General features: G+C 34.3%; 3 protein-coding genes across 7 annotated transcripts in view; 2 read left to right on the top strand and 1 right to left on the bottom strand.

Annotated features, from left to right (window-relative positions):
- The window catches only part of LOC126818336 (UDP-glucose 4-epimerase), a 45,501-nt gene extending 40,664 nt beyond the window's left edge, over positions 1-4,837 (top strand). For all 4 annotated transcript variants that reach the window (XM_050545692.2, XM_050545695.2, XM_050545691.2 and 1 more), the window contains 3 exons: positions 3,248-3,325; positions 3,885-3,999; positions 4,234-4,837. In XM_050545692.2, coding sequence (XP_050401649.1) covers positions 3,248-3,325; positions 3,885-3,999; positions 4,234-4,286 — 246 coding nt within the window. In that variant the 3' untranslated portion in view covers positions 4,287-4,837. The remainder of the gene's footprint in view (positions 1-3,247; positions 3,326-3,884; positions 4,000-4,233) is intronic.
- A 1,268-nt stretch (positions 4,838-6,105) lies between these two features.
- LOC126818339 (cyanocobalamin reductase / alkylcobalamin dealkylase) lies at positions 6,106-10,357 on the bottom strand. Its single transcript, XM_050545701.2, has 4 exons — positions 10,212-10,357; positions 9,146-9,340; positions 7,799-7,954; positions 6,106-7,363 (listed from the first exon to the last, which is right to left on the bottom strand). Exons 1-4 carry the CDS (start codon positions 10,278-10,280, stop codon positions 7,031-7,033), a joined length of 753 nt encoding a protein of 250 aa, XP_050401658.1. The 5' UTR covers positions 10,281-10,357; the 3' UTR covers positions 6,106-7,030.
- A 71-nt stretch (positions 10,358-10,428) lies between these two features.
- Positions 10,429-20,821, top strand: part of LOC126818329 (uncharacterized) — a 45,546-nt gene continuing 35,153 nt past the window's right edge. Inside the window, exon 1 of one of the 2 annotated variants that reach the window (XM_050545664.2) lies at positions 10,429-10,689. The gene's annotated coding sequence lies outside the window, so the exon portion shown is untranslated. Of the gene's footprint in view, positions 10,690-16,196; positions 16,328-20,821 lie in introns of those variants that run through there. The other variant, XM_050545665.1, reaches the window with a different exon arrangement.

Genomic DNA, 20,821 nt, shown 5'->3' with positions numbered 1-20,821 from the left:
GTATATGAAGTTTTGATAACGTTGTGACAACGTTGTGACAACGTTGTGACAACAACCTGTATATGACGTTTTGATAACGTTTTGAAGACGTTGTGACAACGTTGTGACCACGTTGTAACAACGCCGTGACAACAACCTGTATATGACGTTTTGATAACGTTGTGAGAACAACCTGTATAATAATGACGTTTTGGTAACGTTTTGAAGACGTTGTGACAACGTTGTGACAAAGTTGTAAAACCGCTGTGACAACAACCTGTATATGACGTTTTGAAGACGTTGTGACAACAACCTGTATATGACGTTTTGATAACGTTTTGAAGACGTTGTGACAACAACCTGTATATGACGTTAGAATAACGTCTTGATGACGTTGTGACAATGTTGTGACAACGTTGTGACAACAACCTGTATATGACGTTTTGATAACGTTTTGATGACGTTGTGACAACGTTGTGTCAACAACCTGTATATGACGTAAATACAACGTCGAATATTGGTCGAAAACACGTTGTACAACGTCACGACCAATATTGACGTTGTCACAATGTTGTAACAACGTTGCGTGCCCGCTGGGGTAACGCCCGCCCGCACATCGACAAGCAAGTCGTAAAAAAAATATCCCGCATGTACCTACATCCGCCATACATGTATATCTATTCAAATGTATTAAAACTGATTCAGATGAACATGCTGTCTTTTTTATCCGAACAATGGCGAAGTTTGGCAGATTTGCCTTTTTTATTGATATCGAAAGAACCTCCATTTTGTATCACGTGGTATTAATTACCTCCCCTGATAAACTAGAATTTGATTCGTGTTAAAAGTCATTGGCGACAATATTTCAATCATTCGATCGTAATCGGCTCATTATTGCCGGCTTCAGTCGGTCCTTGTTTGGAAAATCCTATTGATAAAATAATGAACCGTAGAACAGTTTAATTAATTATAGCTAAGAATACGATACGATGACGATAGTCGTCATAATGCATACCTTAGAATCTGGGTCATTATTAGCACATTTACGGTAGTTTCGATAATCCGGAAAATAATAATTGGATTACCGATTTGATGGTTTTACTGACCAGTTGTTAGTTAGATTTAAATAGTCATTCAATATAAACACCGGATAGAACACCGAATATCCTGAGAAACACACCGAATATCCCAAGAAACAGTATTTCCGGCAATCTCCAATACCGATGACACGGTGTGACATGCATTGGTTGGAATTCGGTAAATAATTATAAATAAACCGGCGATACTAGATTTTGTTTTAAATACTGTTTACCATGATTATTATTTTTGATACACCTGGTGAAAGAGGCTTAGTTTTTAAAAATATTGTTGTCTTTATGGAGGGCTATACATAGTCGTATGGAATTTTATTTTAAACCAATTTCAATTATGTGAATTAAATATGGAAAATTATTTTCCTTTCAGTCAGTGTTCAGTCTCAGTGTTTTAGTAGACTTGATTTTGGGTTTATGTTTTAAGTATGTACAATAAAGTTGAATATAACGGAAAGCAAAAACGTAAACAAGTAATGACTTTCTCATTTAAAAAAAAAAAAAAAGAAAGACCGCCCTCCCGCCCCAACAATTTTCAGCAATAGCCAAATTTTATTTTGCACCATCAATGAGTAAAAAAAAAAAAAGAAACCGCCCTCCCTCCCTACAGTTTCAGCTGTCAGTTGCCCGAGAAACAAGACATTTATTTTGTGTGGCCTTACATGTACATATATTTTCACAACATATAATATACTAAACAGCAAAAAAAATGTCAGTACTATTTCAAAATCAGAGAGGCACTTTAATCATTCTAGAAAACGACTTCCTAATTGGATCAAAGCAATTTTTTGTGAACAGTATGTTGACTCATTAGTGATTAATTCATCACAATTCCGAGAAGGTTTAGAGTCTGTACACAGTCTATACATCAGTATCTGGTGTGTCCACTGCAAGTGTCAATAACAGCAGCGCAGCATCTGTACATGGAGTTGATAAACACCATTGGCAGCGCAGCATCTGTACATGGAGTTGATAAACACCATTGGCACCTGGAACCATACTCTCAGAAAAGCCTGGCACAATCCATCGGCTGTTTGGTCTCAGTAGGACGTTATTAAGTCTCCTCTGAATTTCATCCTAAAGATATTCAATCAGGTTTAAGTCCGGGCTAAGGGCTGGCCAGTGCATAACTTTGACACCGTTCTGCTGTAGAAAATCACAAGTAACTCTGGCTGTGTGGGCATGGGTGTTGTCATGCTGGAAAATGTTGTTTCAATGACATGCGGAATGTGGTATGACTTGGGGTCTGAGAGTTGATAGATGTAGTGCACTGCTGTGATGTCGCCTTCTCTCCCTGGACCAAGATTTTGGAACACCACAGGACCCACTCTCTGGTTCAGGCCAATTCCACCCCAAACCATTATGCTTGGACCTCTGCATGCATCTCGTTCCATGACACATTGGTCAGAATAACGCTGGCCACGTCAACGCCATGTGCTAGTCCTGCCATCTGCAGTTCATACACAATACCAACTCTCATCTGTGAACAGAACAGTTCTCCATTGCATGTGTTGCCAGTTCTTGTGTTGTTGGGCAAACTGTAGAGGTTCACGTCGATGGTGAGGATCGGTCTACGGCAATGGATGTTTTCTCTGGTGAGACGTCAGCGCACTGTATCGGTACTGCTGGGTCTTCCGTGTGTTCCCACTGTCTGACGTGCTGTCTCAGATGCCTGTGTGAAGGGATTCTGCATGTGCTGTCGCACAACACGGCAATCTTGTCGCCTTGTGGTAACCCTTGGTCTACCAGTTCATTGACCTGGAAGTGATTGACAATGGCTTGGGCAGTGTAGCCAGCGTCAAGTCTTCCAAGCGCCTGGTTCCTCTGAGCTGTCGTGAGTCATGGCATGCTGCTGACGTTGTAGTGTGAATGATTCAACCAGGTATGGTGTTGCATTTTATAGGGCTGGTCCCGGTGAACAGCACGTGCAGCAGGAGTTACATGAAAGTTATGGAGAACACATTACCATCTCAGAAGTCAGGTTGCGTTTTTGAGAACATTTCCAGTGTTCAATTCTGTGTTTAGGAAGGAGCCTTATTGCTCATGTAAAGTTGGAGATGTGGTCACAAATATACAATAAAAACATTTGGCAAGTTTTATGTAATGCATCTATTCAGAGTAACATACCAACCTGGCGGTTTTTTTTGCTTAGTATACAATATTATTTTTTGTTACAGACATATAACTTAGGCACAGGTATAGGTTGTTCTGTATTAGATATGGTAAAAGCTTTTGAAACTGCTTCCAGTAAAAAGGTATATATATAATTTTGTAGTGTAATCCTAAATTAGATGAACATTTTCAGATAATCCCCATTTTTCACCCACCAGTAACAAGGTCAGCCATGCTGTGTATAAATCTTGTAGATATAGATAATTTTTGGATAGCAATAAGAAAGGGATTCATTAAGTTTAAATGTGAATGTAAGGGTAGCTCCCTGATATAACCTGATCCATAGTATCACCAAGGTTTATAAAATTCAGTTGAGAACTCTGCCTTATTAAAGACATCAGAATTTTTAACAAGAAAATAAATGAAACACATTCCACGTAATATATTTAAAATAACTCTAGATTTAACCAGTTATCTAAATTCATATTTAGATCAAAGCATTGTTCGTAAGCGTCTGATGAATGTTTGAAACCCACTATTGGCCATAATGCATGCAAATTGTAGTAATATAAATTTCTATTAATTAATAATTAAAGTAAAGATTTGTATTATTTTGGTGTGATAGAAAGAAACTGGACTATGGGTTTTATATTAATCTGTTGAAATAGTTATAAATGTGAATATGAACTGTACATTTTATAGATACTGTATAGCCTGGAACCACGTAGAGCAGGAGATGTTGCTAGTTGTTATGGTGCTACAGATTTAGCTGAAAAAGAACTTGGATGGAAAGCACAGAAAGATTTAAATACAATGTGTAAGTAGAATATTGCTTGAAGATAACACCAATTATTCAGCACCTGCTTTGAGCATAGTTATGTTTATTTCTATATTACATGAATTTAATCAAGATAATTTAATTAATGTAGAATATACTGTACATAGAAATTTAACTTGTTTACTCACCCAGAGTTCAGTGTTCTTTGATATTCTGAATGAGGAAAGAAACATTGTTTTGGAGCTTTTTTAAAATGAACTTTGACTTTCACAGGTGCAGATTTATGGAGATGGCAATCATCAAACCCAAATGGTTATCGTGTTTGATAATGTAGTTCATAGTTTGAATTATTATATAAGATATATAGGAAACATTTGTTATATGTTTAAGGGTTAAACATCAACATAGTGATAATACAGCTAGACGCCTTTGTCATACCTAAAAGTATTATTCTTGTTAAAAGTCTTCCAATTGTGTGTGTTAATGAGTGGATTTGGGTTAAGTTGACTTTTTAAAACAAAAACAACTAGATCTGCCAGGCAGATATGAAAGCTTTCACATTCATGGTCACTTCTTGTCACATGTCATGGGATATATAAAGAATCTTAACAAGAAAAAAAATAGTCTTGATTATATACATTATGTGTTATTGTAGTCTGGGTTTTTATTTGTTTTAAATAGGCTTTATGTTTTAGATAAATCAATATATATTTATTATTTGGTAATGTAAATATTGTTTGATCCTGGTGGGTTTCATTTATGCTTTATATGTATTCAATATAGGAATAAATAATATGAATTTCTAAGAGATATAAATGCAATGAATTAATTATTAATGTTTATGAGGTAGAAATACAATGAATTTTATTTTATTATTATCTAATAAGAGAAATAAATAAAGGTTATTAAATTTACAATGCTTTGTTAACTTATTTCAGTTTATTATTGGCAGTGCAGCTTCATAAAAATAAATGCTTTAATCGAGTCTTCTAAAGATATCGGGGGCCCAACATACTGAGTGGACTTTTTCCATGGTGTAGTACCTTCATATTGTTAATGGTTGTCCTGTCTTCAAAAATATACTCTTCAAAAAAAGTAGGGGATATTAAAATGCAAATACCTATGCAGGTTGTGATATGATAAATAGTCATGGACACTTGACATGCTTTGAGAGTATGTTCACAGATTAAGAACTTATCGCCCCAACAGAACCACTGAGCTGCACATGCGACACGCAATAGCGCCATACATGTGGGAGGGGTTCATTGTCAAATTTGACTCTCCAAGGAAGGGTTGATGAAAACTGCCACTTGCTGGTTTATCCTATCCATGTTTGCTTTCCTATCGGTTCTTGCATAAGATTTACTGTTTAGCGTATACATCTTTGCTTTAGTGTGTTACGTTTAATTTGATCGGGAGACGTGTTCGTCGACCGACAACACTGCAAGAGGAGTGGATCAGATTGCCCCAAATCGTGATTGGACGGTTGATTAGGAGCATGCCACGACGAATTGCTGAATGTCTGAGGATTGGTGGAGCAATTACTTATTGTTAAGACAAAAATCAAAAACATCCATTTTCACTTTTGACAGTGTATCTCTTTGCGAGAGAAATGGGGCCGTCAGATAAGCTGCCCATATGAACTGTTTATGTTCATGTGTAGGCAATTGGCCTGATATTAACATACACTGGTTACCTCTAATAAAAACAGCAGTGCATTTCCGCAGTTTTGTATTGTTTCTGAATATCCCCTATTTTTTTTGAAGAGTATACATAGGATTATTTGAGGCTGATGGATGTGTAAGTTTTGTATATTGGTGACCAGTCAAACTCACAAAAGTGGAAGTGAAATATTGATTTTGGTTAACAATTTATTATGTTCTCAGAATTATCCAATAAAGAGTTTGTCCAGTGATATGTATTTCTATGTAATATGCATGATCTCCAAACTAGATTATCCATTATTATTATCTATCTTCATGCACATGTGTCAAATCTGAATGAAGTCTGTAACATAGCAAATGAAGAGTTGCACTAAAGATGTCAAAGGCAATAGCTCATGTAAGAGTCACAGAATTAGAATCTCCATAATTTGTGTCAAGTTTGAAGAAACCCCTGAATTGGTTTCAGAGGAGTTGCATTTTTAGATCTGGAGCGAAATGGGGTGTAATGTCCATTCAATACTAACCAGCTCATTCTTACACTGAAAATTTTTTATTACCATAATTTGCTTTAGCCAAGTGGGATTTATAAGTCAGAGGAAATGTGAGTATAAGGAGAAAAGCAACCCTATACTCCTTGTCATGTACAATCCTGGGATCAAACCCATTTCTTGCATAGATAATGGGTCTAATGATCTAAGCCTCTGTTACAGAAGTCTGCTGTTACTGGGTTTAACTTTAAACAGACAGATGGACAAGGTGATCTCTATTTCAAAGACCTTCCCTCAAACTTAATTTGAGAGGGGTATGAATCATGTGGCTATGTGGAAAGTTACTTTGATTGACTATTACTGACAGCTTCTCCTCCCCTAAGAAAAAATACAATAATTACTACTTTTATGTATCACAAAAAAGTGTTTATACATTAAATAATGGCAAGACAACAATAATCTTTCAAATATGGTATAACATGGCTATTGGTATAGTTGAGGATAAATTCACATTAACCCAATAAAATTATATAAAATTTACTTGTTTCATTGAAATGATCAATAATTTATAATTAGTACTGGTACTTCCTCTAACAATTTAATGTTAAAATCCTCTCCGCACGTTTCCCCATTTAATTTCCCAAGCTACATCATTCAAATATATCTCAAAACTCGAAATACTTCAATGTTAGTGAAAGAAAGACTCCTGCTATTATATACTTAAAAGTACATCTGATGACATAGAACAACATAATTAAAATTGGATTCATTATTATTATTGGGGGGGGGGGAGAATATTTATATTGGGTAAATGCAAAAAAATACAATAAATATTTGTAAAGTATGCACCATTAAGCAGAGAAATACCCATAGAATGTGGTTTCATTTTGTTGTTCTTTATCTAAAATAACAGAAGAGTTATTTCTGTAAACCTGTCACATCATCAACTTCAATATGTCCTGTGGTTTTTATTTGCTCTATTAGTTCTTGTCTGTCTTTTGGTAATGTTGCAAAATATTTTTTCTGTTCCTCACAATATTTCTTGTCTGAAGGAACAATATCTCGGAATGACCAGTCCTGCCACTGAAAATTATATCTATTTAACAGTTCAATTTTTAATTCATCTGTGGACACACAATCTGATGGCGACTTTTTCTCTAAATTTACACATTTCACATTCTTGAATATTATAACACCTCTCAAAGCAAACCAGCCACCATATTTCGGATGAACACTCACACCAAATATTTTCTGAAATGTAAAATTTTTAGTGAAGTAGTGTGATGTAAACTTTCTCACTAACTTGTGGCACTAACCATGGCCAACCTTCCACTGTTGTAATATGAATATGGCATTCTTAGGGGATCATACCAAATTGCATGTAAATCACTTCTGAATTTATTTGTGCTATTTGTTATGTACCATTTTGAGTGTCTGTTTGAAAATCTCTACCATCAGAGGAATGCAAAACCTGTTACGTTGTTTCCGAAAATATATCAAATGATTAAAACCAGACATTGTTCATAAACCCATTTTGAGAACCAGCAGAGTTTTTTTTTACCCCAAATTGAGTATTGGGTGAGCAGAGGAGTGAAGAAGAAGAGGAGAGGTGGATGGAATATTTACACATGAATCATTTTCAGGGATACCACTAAATAAATTGTTGTATCAATAAACAATGTTTACCTGCGATTTATCCCATGGTACATTTTTAACATCTGATGCTTGGTAATAATATGCCGCTCCTGCAACATGGCCTGCAGTTTGTACCAAAACTTTTGGTCGTCTGGTGTGATGAAGTTCAAAATCATGAATTATTTCTATCTCTTCATCGGGGAAATTCTTCAAGAAAAAAAAATCAAACAAACTGGTTATTTATTACTATATATCATGAGACCTCAATTTGTTTTTACCTAATTATTCAAATAAGCCAAAACATGGCAGACTGTCATGCATGATGTTGCAAAAGAATAGGAGACCTGACCAAACCAACAACCCATATCACTTTGTTACAATATATAAAAAACAGTTCTAAAGATTTGAAAATTCTGATTCTTAAACATACATTATGCAAGAGCTAAATCTGCCTATTGCAGGTCTTTCTTTAGGCCTGAAATGTTATCTAAATTATTAATAATAATTAGACATTAATTAACTTATCCAGACCATAATCAACTATCGATGTCATCGCTAGCCTGCAATGTTTATTGGATTAGGTTCCGATTTGCTGTTCGACTTCCATTGATGATTTAAATCATGAAATGGACAATGAAGACTATGTTTTCTTTTGTACCGACTTTAGTAATGATGATCGAGGCTAGGCCGAAAATTCAAACACTAAAATCTCGGTTCAGGGTCGATCAATTTGACTGAAATTTTTAGCAAATTCCCATTACATTATCTAGTTTTTAACTATTATAGTGAGAACTGCCAGCTATTTATCTATCTCCCATAATGTATCTTTAATGTAAAAATTCTGTTTGTTACAACTTTTCAAAGTTGGAAATGAAATGGGGTTGATTTATAGAAATAGTAGTTCAACAGCCAATAAACGTGATACCAAAGGAATCTGATGTCAACTTCCCTCAACGTCATGATTTTACATGAAAGTTATATTGTACCGAATGATTAAATTTCTGTTGAATTTTGCTTTAATTTTCACAATGCGGGGAAACCTGATTTTTAAAAAGTATATATATGCTTTGTGTAGACTGCCCATTACCTACTCCATTGTGTTTTCAAAGTTACATATCTTATAAGCATGTATGTTTTTTTGCAATATAGGAAAATACTACATAATGAAGTCATACAGTTAGTATCTCGTTTATCACCTATATTTTATAGTTTCTTGAAAGATAACTATCACCATAGAAACCAATTCCAATATATGCAGCACTAATCAGAAAGCAGATACTAGGGTTCTCTGAATGAACTTTGTTTTGGATGTGCTGCTTGTCATTAATTGGGAATTAAGGCTTTGAAAATTTTATTGTAGATTAATAAATGACTCAATTTAAAGTCATCCATCATTACTTTTTTTATTTTTTGAAAACAGTCCACCATACATTCATCAATTAAATCTCGTCCACCATTACAATCTTGTCTACAAACAAACGGTTTGAAGGCTTTATCAAACATATCAGGAGTACTGATCACAATGAAAGCAAGTGTGTCATAATCATATGGCAGGATGTAATTTTTCATAACACACTCATTGTACCAACCAATCTGAAAAAAAACAAGAACAAAATTAAATCGTCCCCAACAAAATAAAATCATAGTCGATCTTAAACAGATTACATCCCTAAAATAATCTGAACTGTTACAATCCATTGAGAGAGAGAGAGAGAGAGAGAGAGAAATGGGGTTTAACGTCCACTGACACAAACTAGGTCATTTCGGGACTAAAATATGGTTCAATTTTATTTCCATAATTCGCTTGCGCGTAGGGGTCTTTAGCAGTGGGAGGAAACCGGAGGACCCGGAGAAAACCCACAAGGTTGGACAGGCGACCCTACTCCTTGTCACGTACAACATACTCAATGACAGACTTTATGACACAACGCGACAATCCATTGAAAGTCATGTAATGTACATCAAGACAACATTATAGTTCCGCCAGTGATGGTTAATGAACGAATGCAATGTGTAACATATTATTTTTCGGCACCATACAGGAATCATTTAAGACAGGCAATATGAGAATTTACCAAATTAAATCTATCCTAATTCACTGATAAGTGATATTCAATTTCTTGGCTGGAAAAAACAACCTCTAACATGAGTAAAACTAAAAAAATCTTTTTCATGAACAATTAATGATGAAATAAAATAGATACCGGGCCGGTATTATTAATATTATGGATAATAAATGGGACGAAATTTTTCCCTTTATTTATTTTGGGTACCGGTAGTTATTAATTTTACTTAAACTTCTTATAGTTTTAATATCTCTTTAAAAAAAAACAACCCCCAAATTAAAATATATATAAAGTTAGTAAAGAGTGATGAGACTCGAGACTTGACAGGGTTTGTAATTCAAGTGTATTGTTAAATTGTAGCCAGAGTAATCCATAACAGAAGAAAATCTCACGTGTACCTTAAAGGCGTATGCTTCAAATCCAGCTTTCTCAAGAAGACTGTGTACACTGTTCTGGATGTCTTCCATTCTAAAAGAATATTTTACGACGTTATTATTGTAATATTTTTACCATGTGTTATTACTTTTTAGAGGATAGTTGAAGGTCAAGGCCGACTTGACTTTTTTGGAGTTATGTCCCTTGTAGTGAAACCCCCCAAAAAGGGCACCTGTTGATAAAGTCGCTTGACAGCTGTGATTTTTAGGGAAGAGTTTTTGATTCTGCATTATGATATGATGTCAAAATATCTCTCCCAGAAGACCGTTGATGATGACATTACATGCCAGTCTGAACAAAAAGTCGATTTGTAGATCCTGTTTTGGATCATTTTGTATTATTTAGTTCAGGCTTTATACTTTATAAACTACCGGTACTTAACTAGAAGTGTGCAATAAGGAATCTGGTGTGCCCGGGTCAGGGTGGTGGTTACTGTAAGTGGTGAGTATTAAAGTGAGCGTCATCGGATTGGACTATGTGTCATAGAGCCCGTTATATAATGGGCTAGATGCACAAAATTGTTCAAAAATTGGAATCACCATGAATTTGTTTATTTGTACCACATATAATATATATAATTGGGTACTTCAGCACTCGAAATTGGAACCAAAATTCAGATGATGGATTGCACATTCATTACAGATTTTTGGCATGACATCCCACTAGACTACATGTCAATTGAGGATTGGGAGCCTAAATTTTTTAGCTGCAATTTAATCACAATATATGTCACAATTTAATCTTATTTAAATTGATTCAGTACAATTTTGTCACTGCAGTTCGCGTATGATTCAATACTCATGTCCAGAATGTTAGATTCTCATTTTTGTTTCCAATCACATAGGTCTCCAACAGGCCCGTAGAAAAAGGGGGGGGGGCAATGCCCCCCAGAAAAAATGTTTTGTCCCCCGAAAAAAAAAGTTGCCGACCATAGCTCTATACTAACTGCTGTGCCCCCCCCCCCCTCCGCAGCCAGCAAGCTGGCTACTGGCCTGGCCTCCAACCTATCACAATTTAAAGTTGTCTGACATTTCTTGCACTTTCTGACTCGTGAAAACTAATTTGAGAAGAGTTCTAGGGGCCATGACATCTCTGTCTTCTATTTTGAGTGAAAATTTGTTTTGAAAATATTTTGAATATGTTCAAAATGGCAACAACATGAGAGCATTGCCCTGCAACTCACACGAGGAAATTGAGAAACCATACAAACATTTAGAGGTATTTTGGAAACTTACCTGTGAATGCTGTTCATAACGTTTCGTGAACATTCACAACCCAGTGAGATACTAGCTTTAATGATATGGGTGTCTTGTTTTTCTGGCTTCTATACCTTTTCATTTTAACATTTTATTGGCTAATTAGCCGTTAGTACTTCCTGTCTGCTGTCAGTAGCAGTCCAAGGGGCCAAAGCAGCATAAATTACAATAATAAAGATAAAGACAAACCAGTATAGTATTTCAATGATGAGATCAAAAGGAATGGAATTCTGAAGTACTGTAATAATACAAAATAAAAAGCTACCATCACTGTGTTTCATGGAGGTTAATCACTCCTGTTTCTGTAATTGCTCCTTTTTTCCAATTCCTCAGGATTTTCAAGCACAGTTTTATCTTGTCAGTAGTGCAATCATGAGCATTTTCTGGTTAGGTTAAACAAACAGAAATAAGCAATTTGATTGCTCATTGCTTTACATACAGATAAATGTATATTAAATATAAATATGTGTCATCTATGTATTTTGGGATTGAGGTAGCAGTGGACAACCAGTTCTATAAATTAATCTATTATGGATCATGTTTGAAGCAAAAGGTTGAATTAATGTAATCAATATAATTACAAATAATCACACAACAATACAGTCTAAAGGATACAACAACAAGCCAAATCCTTATGGATATCACTTCCTGGTTGAATTAAATAGAAACATGTAATAAAAGTAAAAGTTTTTCTATTTATGTTTCAAACATTAGAACTCTTGTTGTGCTTTCAAAGCTAGACGTCAGTCAGTATTTCCTTATTGCAAAAAAAATGACTTCCCTATATAGTTTGATAGGGGGTCACAATTGTCGAGTTTTAGGGCACTGATCTCACAGCTATGATATCTCTTGTTCGAAACCCAACGCGGCCTGCGAAGACTTTCTGGATTTCTCAAACATAATCTCATTTGTAGGACTGACTAGGAAAGTGCCTCTAATTTTGGGGAATGGTTCGAAAGAAAAAAAATATCCACGGATATTTTGAATTCCAATGTGGGCTGAGAAGAACCCACAGGATTTTTCAAATCAATTCCCAGGGTTGACAATGATATTTTCCCTAGTCCTTCTGAATGGTACAGAAAGAAACGAGATCCACCCATGTAACACCTTTGGTTGAGAAGACTCTTCGGTATATTTTAAATATCTTAAAAACATAATGACTGTAAGTTTTGATGTGGTAAAAGAAACATGTTTGATCATTGAATAATGTAAAGATGATATTCATTTTTTTATGCACACATTGAAATGGGTCGTATATTGTCGTCGACGCGTCTGGCAGTCTGGCATCCATAATTCTTTGTGGACGCTCTAGAGGCTAAAGTTAATATCCGATTGACTTTAAATTTATACATAGTGTTTAAGGTCATGATACGATTTCCGATAATTATGGCTCTGGATTACTTTAAAAAATCTTGTGGATGCTCTAGAGGGTAAAGTTAATATTCGATTAACATTAAATTTATACACAGTGTTTAAGGTCATGAGACCAAGATGTCTATTGATTTTCAACGATTACTGCTAGAGTTTTGGCCCTTGATCAGTTTGAAATATCTGGTGGACGCCCTGAAGGTCAAAGTTAATATCCGATTGACTTTAAATTTATACAGTTTTTAAGGTCACGAGACAAAGGATCCTAGTCATTTTTAGAGATGTCCAATAATCACTGCCAGAGTTGTGGCCTTTGATCACTTTGAAAAATCTTGTTAACGGTCTACAGGCTAAAGTTAATATCTGATTGACTTTAAATTTATACACAGTGTTTAAGGTCATGAGACGAAGAAGCCTATTGATTTACAACTATTTTTGATAATTACTGCCAGAATTGTGGGCCTTTACCTCTTTGAAAAATCTTTAGAACCTCTAAAAATTAAAGTTAATATCCGATTGACTTTAGATTTATACACAGTGTTTAAGGTCATGAGCCAAAAAATTTTAGTCATATTCAACGAATTCCGATAATTACTGCTAGAGTTATGGACCTTGATCTCTTTGAAATATCTTGGGGACATTCTAGAGACTAAAGTTAATATCCGATTGACTTTGAATTTATACACACCGTTTAATGGCAACCTCTTGCGTCTGGTTATTCCAGTCTACACCTATGGTATTTATTATGCATTCTCTCCAGATAAGAATATGATGTCACCATTTGACATGACTTTTGGAATATATCTAGCCTCGTTCTTCGAGTCCCTTGTTACAAATGGCACTAAAATGCAATATGGTACCGTACACGATTCGTGTACCAATGGTAAAATGTCAATTTTGTCTTAAATATTGAATATCAGAAGCCCATCTTTTCCCGGTAAGATCCCAACATCAATGTTGATTTAAATTTAGAAATAATTTGTGTTTTCAATGTCGAAGACTTTGGATGCTATTGAGTTAGAGACTTTAGCTACTTTAAGGTCATGAGACGAAGAATCCTATTGATTTTCAACTATTTCTGATAATTTCTGTTGGAGTTATTGCACATGACGAGTTATAACTCGTAATCAGATTTTCATGTGTTGTAAAAGTTTGCATTACTGACAAAAGAAAAAATATGCGACGACCCTTGTTGACTGCCCGGACGACTTACCTGCTGTGGGCATATGTTTCGTTGCCTGGCAATCCATCTTTACAGTATTTATAACACAGGTATACAATTTGTTGTTTGTGACATGCATCAAATTTGCATTTCTAGAATTCTTGCTTTTGATCTTCATCTACAGAGCACAATAGGCATTTTATTTATCCCTAGTTTGTTAAATATAAAAAAAAAGTAAGATGCAAAACTTAGACCTCCTCCTGAGTCAATATTATCTTTTTATTGTTTAATGTTGCAAAAAGTTGTTTTTCTGATAATAATATATGATAAAAAGTCTTCTTTAACACTGCCTGATGTTTATATTTAGTTGTGTGTAGGTTTTAGTTTATTCAAAGCCCACACAACAGATCTGTTAGATGATATATAAGCTTAAAAGTTTTACTTTTTATGATGGTTTCAGCCAAAAATTCAAGTAATTTAAAATACACACTTATAAATATAGTATGTAGGTTTTGCTTTCGATGCTAACTGAATGCAATAGTTCGTAACTGCCAAAAATTCAAGTAATTTAAAATACACACTGATGAATATAGTATGTAGGTTTTGCTTTTGATGCTAACTGAATGCAATAGTTAGTAACTGCTAAACCCCGGGTGACATTTTAACCAAAGTCTGATACTTCATTGTTGAAAGTTACAGATCACACAACCTGTGGCCATTGGCATCATTAATCTCTGGCTTGAGATTGTGGCAGCTTTTGATACCTGGAGTTGCACATTACGCTTATTGATGTGTCAAAAGGAGATAATAACTCATTTCAATCTAGGTCATTTCAATAATTTGCTTGTGAGGAGGGGTCTTTGATTTGATTTTAATTTGCAAATAGTTAGTAAAACGAATGTTTTGACTTGAGGTTGAGAGTATTTAGATAGGCCTATTACAGCTTGGCTTTCCATCAGGCCTTCCCAGGAGTTGCTCATGTTGGCTTGATGTAATAGGACCTGGAATGTGCATCTTATTGGCCATTTCATAATCTTGGTCAAGGGTTTGATCAGTATCTTTCACCTGTTTTAAAGTGTTTGAACAACTAAAAACCATTAGATTATAGCTTTTTTAATGAAATTAAAAATGATACAGTGTGTTGGTTTTCAGCAGATTCGATGTGTAGATAATCCACCTCTGACCATTTCAACATTTTGACGTTTTTTTTTTAACTTTTATTTACATACATACATACAGTAAGTGTTTCCTATAGTCTTAGTTAAAGTCAGTGACTATGAGTTCTTTTGACAGGAAGCCATGAGCAATAAGGGTAGAAACTAGGTGGTATAAGTGGTATGTCATTATGCTTTGACATTCAAAGAAATACTAGAGGTGAAAAAAAACATGATACACTATCAAAATATAATTGGATACATTATAGTTTATTTCCTTGCATATTAAAGGCCTACTATAGGCACATGTTTGAAAGCAGTGGGACCCATGGCGGCTCAGTTAATAAGGTGCTGGCTTTTCTAACCTGGGGGGCCCATGTTTCATCACAGTGTTGGCCAAGAAAGGTCATCAGATTTTTCCAGTATGGCTTCCCTTTTCATTGGTGCAGGACGGAGGACCTTGGAAGGAACAGAATCTAGTCATTTGGGTGGGATGAAAAAAAGCCCATGGTGCCGTGTACACCTTGGCATTCACGTAAAAGAACACTTGACGGTTATAATTCATTTGCTGTCCAGACAAACTTTCCCTCATTCATTGAACGCACTGGCTTGTAATTATAAACTCTTGCAAAATATTATTTAAAATAGGCGTCTCGCAAGATGCAGGGAGTAATATATACTTTTTTAAAACTTACTGATATGTTACCTTTTAACTTGAAGATATTTTTCAATTGGTTATATTGTTAAACAATGAGTATTTTGACCATCAAATAAATAAACTCTTTTATTAGAAACTTCTGGCATTCTGATAATATGACTTTAACTAATGAAATAAAATCTGTGTCATTGTTTTATCTAATACATTTCCCACTCATTTCATTGGTGCTTGTTGATATATGTTACATAATATGATAGTTTTATCTTGAAGGCCTCTTCAACTATTGAGATTATTTCTATACTGAGATCGACATGCTAATCTTATCAAACACTATACTTAAAGTGTCAGAGTCTGAGCAACCACATAGTACATGTATATTAGAGGTTTGTTGTCCTTTAGCGTGTGGGTGTCTTTCCCAAAATTGTGTTTACTTGCCCCCAATTCTGCCAAACTCAATCCCTTTTCCTTTCTTGTTGACTTGGTGAGTGATAGTGTAGATTTTCTCCATACTGGCTCAAACTTTGTATTGTCACAAATGTTTCATTTTCAGTGTTGACAAAATTGGATGTTGCTGTTTTCTTTTAGGATTTTTCGATAAAGGATTTATATTTGACGTCTTTAGAAGTAGCAATTGCTGTTAATTCAGTGAAGTGTAAGAGGAATTATTAAGTTATATGTTGATATAAAATTATTTTGCCTAAAAGTGAGAATATGTTACATCAACCAAACACTACAACAATAATGCAAGAAGCTTTCCCACAACCAGTCTCTTTTGTTTTGGTGTTTACAAAGGGATGAGGATGGGAATTTTGAGAGTATAATAAAGTAGGCATACAATAGTTTCTTTATTTGATTTTCTCCCACTCTTAAAAGAGACATTATCACTTTCAGCAAGAGAAAATAAATGTTTAAGAAATGTGATTTTTATGTCCTATTTTCTGAAACAACAAAGGCAAGTATATGCCATGCTGTGAGCTGGAAGGAAGATTTTGCCTGGACAGCAGCGTTTTCACCTACTGTTTATCGAATTTTAACTGCCTCAGGTTATTTTATTTACATGTCAACAAGTAAACAGCAGGACCTTGGTTTTTGATCCTAGCCAAACGACTAAACAATGCATCTTGTCAGGCCCTCAGTTCTGCACCACTGACAAATGGAAACTGGACAGGAAATTCCCTTGGCAAACAGTGAGCCAGCGCCTAACACACTGAGCCACCATAGCTCCTAAATGTCAATGTTACACTCACCTTATTATCAAAAAAACTAAGCACTAATGGATTTAGTGTAAGATATTTTGAGTGAGCATTTTAAATTCCTTTAAAATAGCTGAAGAATTTATAATATCTGTAACCCAGGGTTGCATTGAATAAATGTCCAAAATTTTGCATACCATAGAACACTGTCAATGTAACTGTGTATTGCAGATAAAAAAGGGTTGGTTTTTTTGACCGATGAAGACCTCTTTAAAGCGAGAATTTCAAATTTTCTAAGAAAGTCAAAACATAATTATTTCTATGTCTTTTGCTCAATAGGTTATCAAATCACTATTATATGATCATGGGCATTATTTCCCACCCTTAAAAATCTATGACACAAAAAATAACAACACAATTACCTCCCCTGTTTTGCTATTGACAACATGGGGCAGTCATTTTCCAACGTTGGAATTTGAAGTTAAAAATGATATTTTTGCCAATTTCTCAGCTGGCAATAGCGAATTATAGGATTAATAGGATTATTCTTTAACAGGGTAGGACTGTTTATGGATACCATCTATTTTAAGGCTTTATTTTAATACATTTTAAAAATATAACTTGACAATTTGCAATTGCAACTTTAAATAAATAAATTCATGTTTTACTGTAGAAGGGTGTATATAATTAGCTTGACTGTTACCTATTATATGTACTATGTAAATTTATTTTCATGTGCCCACACCTCTATATTCATGCAGTGGTTGGTTTGTATATTTATAGTAATTACACAAAGCTTTATCATCATCATCATCATCATCATCATCAATAGAGTGGCCACATTCAGCATCATCATTATCACTGTCAAAAAGGTTCAGATTATGCTAGTCAGTCATTGCCCACATCCATGTTAAGACATATTTTGCTGGGGATTAGACTTCTTATTGCAAGATAATGTCTTAAAAGTTTACAGTGTCTGTAATTATAGGGATTTGAAAGTCAGATCAGTTTTCCAGACATTTTCAGATTAGGAAGAATCTGAAATATTGGAACCTTGACCAAGAAAAATAAAGGCAATCAAAGAAATTGACCAAATAATATTCTATTGTAGTGTCTAGATCTGTTTTGTCATGTAAAACCAAATGAGAATCAAGCACAATCCATCAGAGTTTGTCTAATCCATTAGCTGTATGTTATAATTGAGTCAGTTGACTTTGGTTTGGAGACTGCATTTTTACATGCAACAAGGAGTAGTGTCACATGCCTAACATTGTGGGTTTTTTGCACAAGCAAATTATTAAAGTAAAGATGTACCATGTTGCTCCAAAATGATCTAGTTTGTGTTTCTTTGACCAGGGGTCAAAATACTAAAGTCTAGTGGACGAAAATTTGGCAAAATCAAGTAACTACACCAAATGGACTCACCACATAAGAAAAATATATACCGAAATAGAAAGTGGTACCAGGTTTTTATGAAAGGATAAAAAATACTCTGCTTTGTGCAAACCACCGGCCTCCAATGAGACCAAATAGATCTTTGATAATAATAGACACAAATATTTTAAATAGTTGTTTCAGGATAAAATTTGGCATCTGAACATTGCTTTATAAATAGAATATATTATTTGATGAATGTGTACCTAGTATTACCAAGGGTTATTTATTTCTCCATTTTATTAGTGTACAAGCTTAAAAGTATTAACATGTTGTCAAAACTTGATGAACAAGTTTCGGTATGTTATAAAATATTTTCATCAAAAGCTTTAACGGGTTAGTAAGGTACTTGATACCAGTTTTATTTTATTAACTTTCTAGTTTTAATCAAGTCATTTATCATCTGTTATAAAAAAATGATTTTTGCATGGTAATTTTTAGCTTTTCAGTTGAAAGTGTATGATTGTAATGCCTAAGGGTTAATTGAAATGGAGTCAATTTTAACTGAGGTCTGCTGTAAAATGTCAGCGTGATCATTTATTTATATGTAGGAGTTTAACTATATAATGAAATAATATATAAATTTGGACATGAAGACTGGCAAAAAATATTAAATGTAAAATGGCTACTAAAACTGTCCCTAAATTCTTTTCTGTTGGGAGAAATTGTATATACATGTAGGTTAATTAAATATCTGCTTCTAAAATACTATTGTACATAATACTACTTTCAACCTTTGCCCAATGTTATTATAAGGAGAAAATATAAGAGTAACAGCAAGACCCCTAAAGAGAGTACTGGTACATGCATTGTCTATTCAAATAGTGCTGTTGCCAAAAAAATATCTTATAACTGTCAGAAAATGTGTCATTTTTGCATAAATATTGCCTAATTATATATACCTATTGAAGAGGGAACAAAAGCCCATTTCAATATCCCTCTCCATAACTTCCTTCAATAAAGGGTAATAATCAAGATTCAGAGTTAACATGGCCACTGTTTTGAGTGGACAGGTTTTAAAATGTTTTGGACAGTTATATTTTTGATAATAATGTATGCAGATTATGTATGGATTTCACTCCTTGAACATCTATTAAGTTTCCCCTTATTATTTCTTAAGGTAAAAAAAACCATCTGAATGACTAGACACTGTGACACTGTTCCTTGCCAGGACCTCCTAACAAAGTGAAAGCAACAATGGAAAAACATGAGGAACTTTCTCATTCGGGGGTGGGGTGGGGGGTCCTCCTCCTTAGTGAGCCAGAGACTAACTTACTGAGGATATCAATTGTCAAAGTTCTTGCAGTGCACATTATAAACAAAGTCTACCATCCTAAAGGTCAAGGAGAGTGTCAGTGTCACTTGACCCATGGTCAACTTACAGTTATCAGTTAAAGAATGATTGACTGAGACCACACACAACCTTTAATAAAAGAACATGAATCAGATAGTTTTAGTGCAAGGTATCATGTAACAATTCTATTTAATGTAGTGAAGCCATACCACAAAACAATCACAAAGACACAATTACTGGTGCAATATTAGAATCTGTCCACCAATATATATTTTTTTCTTACACTAAACCTGACCTGATGTGACCTGGATAGCTGATTTTATGGTGTATTGATTTAGAAATCTACCCAGATTGTTTCTTTTTATTTGGATATTAAAAAATATCATTTAGGCCTTTCATTATTAATTACAAAGGTTTAGTTTTTTCTGTCAGATAAGCTTAAGTTTGGTTCCTTAGGCCATTTACAATATTCATGGTAATGTTTTAAAATACATCATACTTCATCCATTCTCAATTACTTCCAAGGGAATGCTCTACTTCTCCTTGTCTGATGTTTATCATGAAATATTGACACCAATCAGTGTTTGTTGTCCTAGCCTTAAGGGACACACTTTATTTTTTTCGTATTTAGATAATGATGTGACCACACAATGTATGATGAGATTAACCTTAGAGGTGTAAAGCTCAACACCATAAGGTGATTGTATTAGAATGTATTATAAGTTATAAAGTATTCATCAACATGAACTTCTTTATACCAATGTACTTAAGTGAAAGTTCATTTTATGAAAACATAATGTTTGAATTCTGTCAGAATTAAACATAGTCTCCCAGTCCCCAAAGTTAAGTAGGTCATCTTTTGCAACCTCAGAAATTACTTTTAACTGAAAATATATTTTTAAAGACTGGGAAAAATTGAATTAAAGTGGTCATTAAATGTTTAACTATTTAGCTATCTGAATTTTAAACATTTGTACAACATTGAAAATATATTTTTAAAGTCTGGGGAAAAAAAATTAAAGAATGAAAGTGGTCATTAAATGTTTAATTATTT

Source organism: Patella vulgata, chromosome 4 (genome assembly GCF_932274485.2).
Source record: "Patella vulgata chromosome 4, xgPatVulg1.2, whole genome shotgun sequence".
NCBI lineage: Eukaryota > Metazoa > Mollusca > Gastropoda > Patellidae > Patella > Patella vulgata.
The sequence above is the reverse complement of the archived record's forward strand: the minus strand, read 5'-3'. Positions and strand labels throughout refer to the sequence as shown.

Excerpts from the sequence above, each read along its gene's own strand:
- LOC126818339 (XM_050545701.2), bottom strand. The coding sequence starts at position 10,280 with ATGGAAGACATCCAGAACAGTGTACACAGTCTTCTTGAGAAAGCTGGA. Across the intron at positions 9,341-10,211 it reads TTGAAGCATACGCCTTTAAG|ATTGGTTGGTACAATGAGTG; the intron begins GTACACGTGAGA and ends GTTTTTTTTCAG. Across the intron at positions 7,955-9,145 it reads GTTTTCAAAAAATAAAAAAA|AATTTCCCCGATGAAGAGAT; the intron begins GTAATGATGGAT and ends TTTTTCTTGAAG.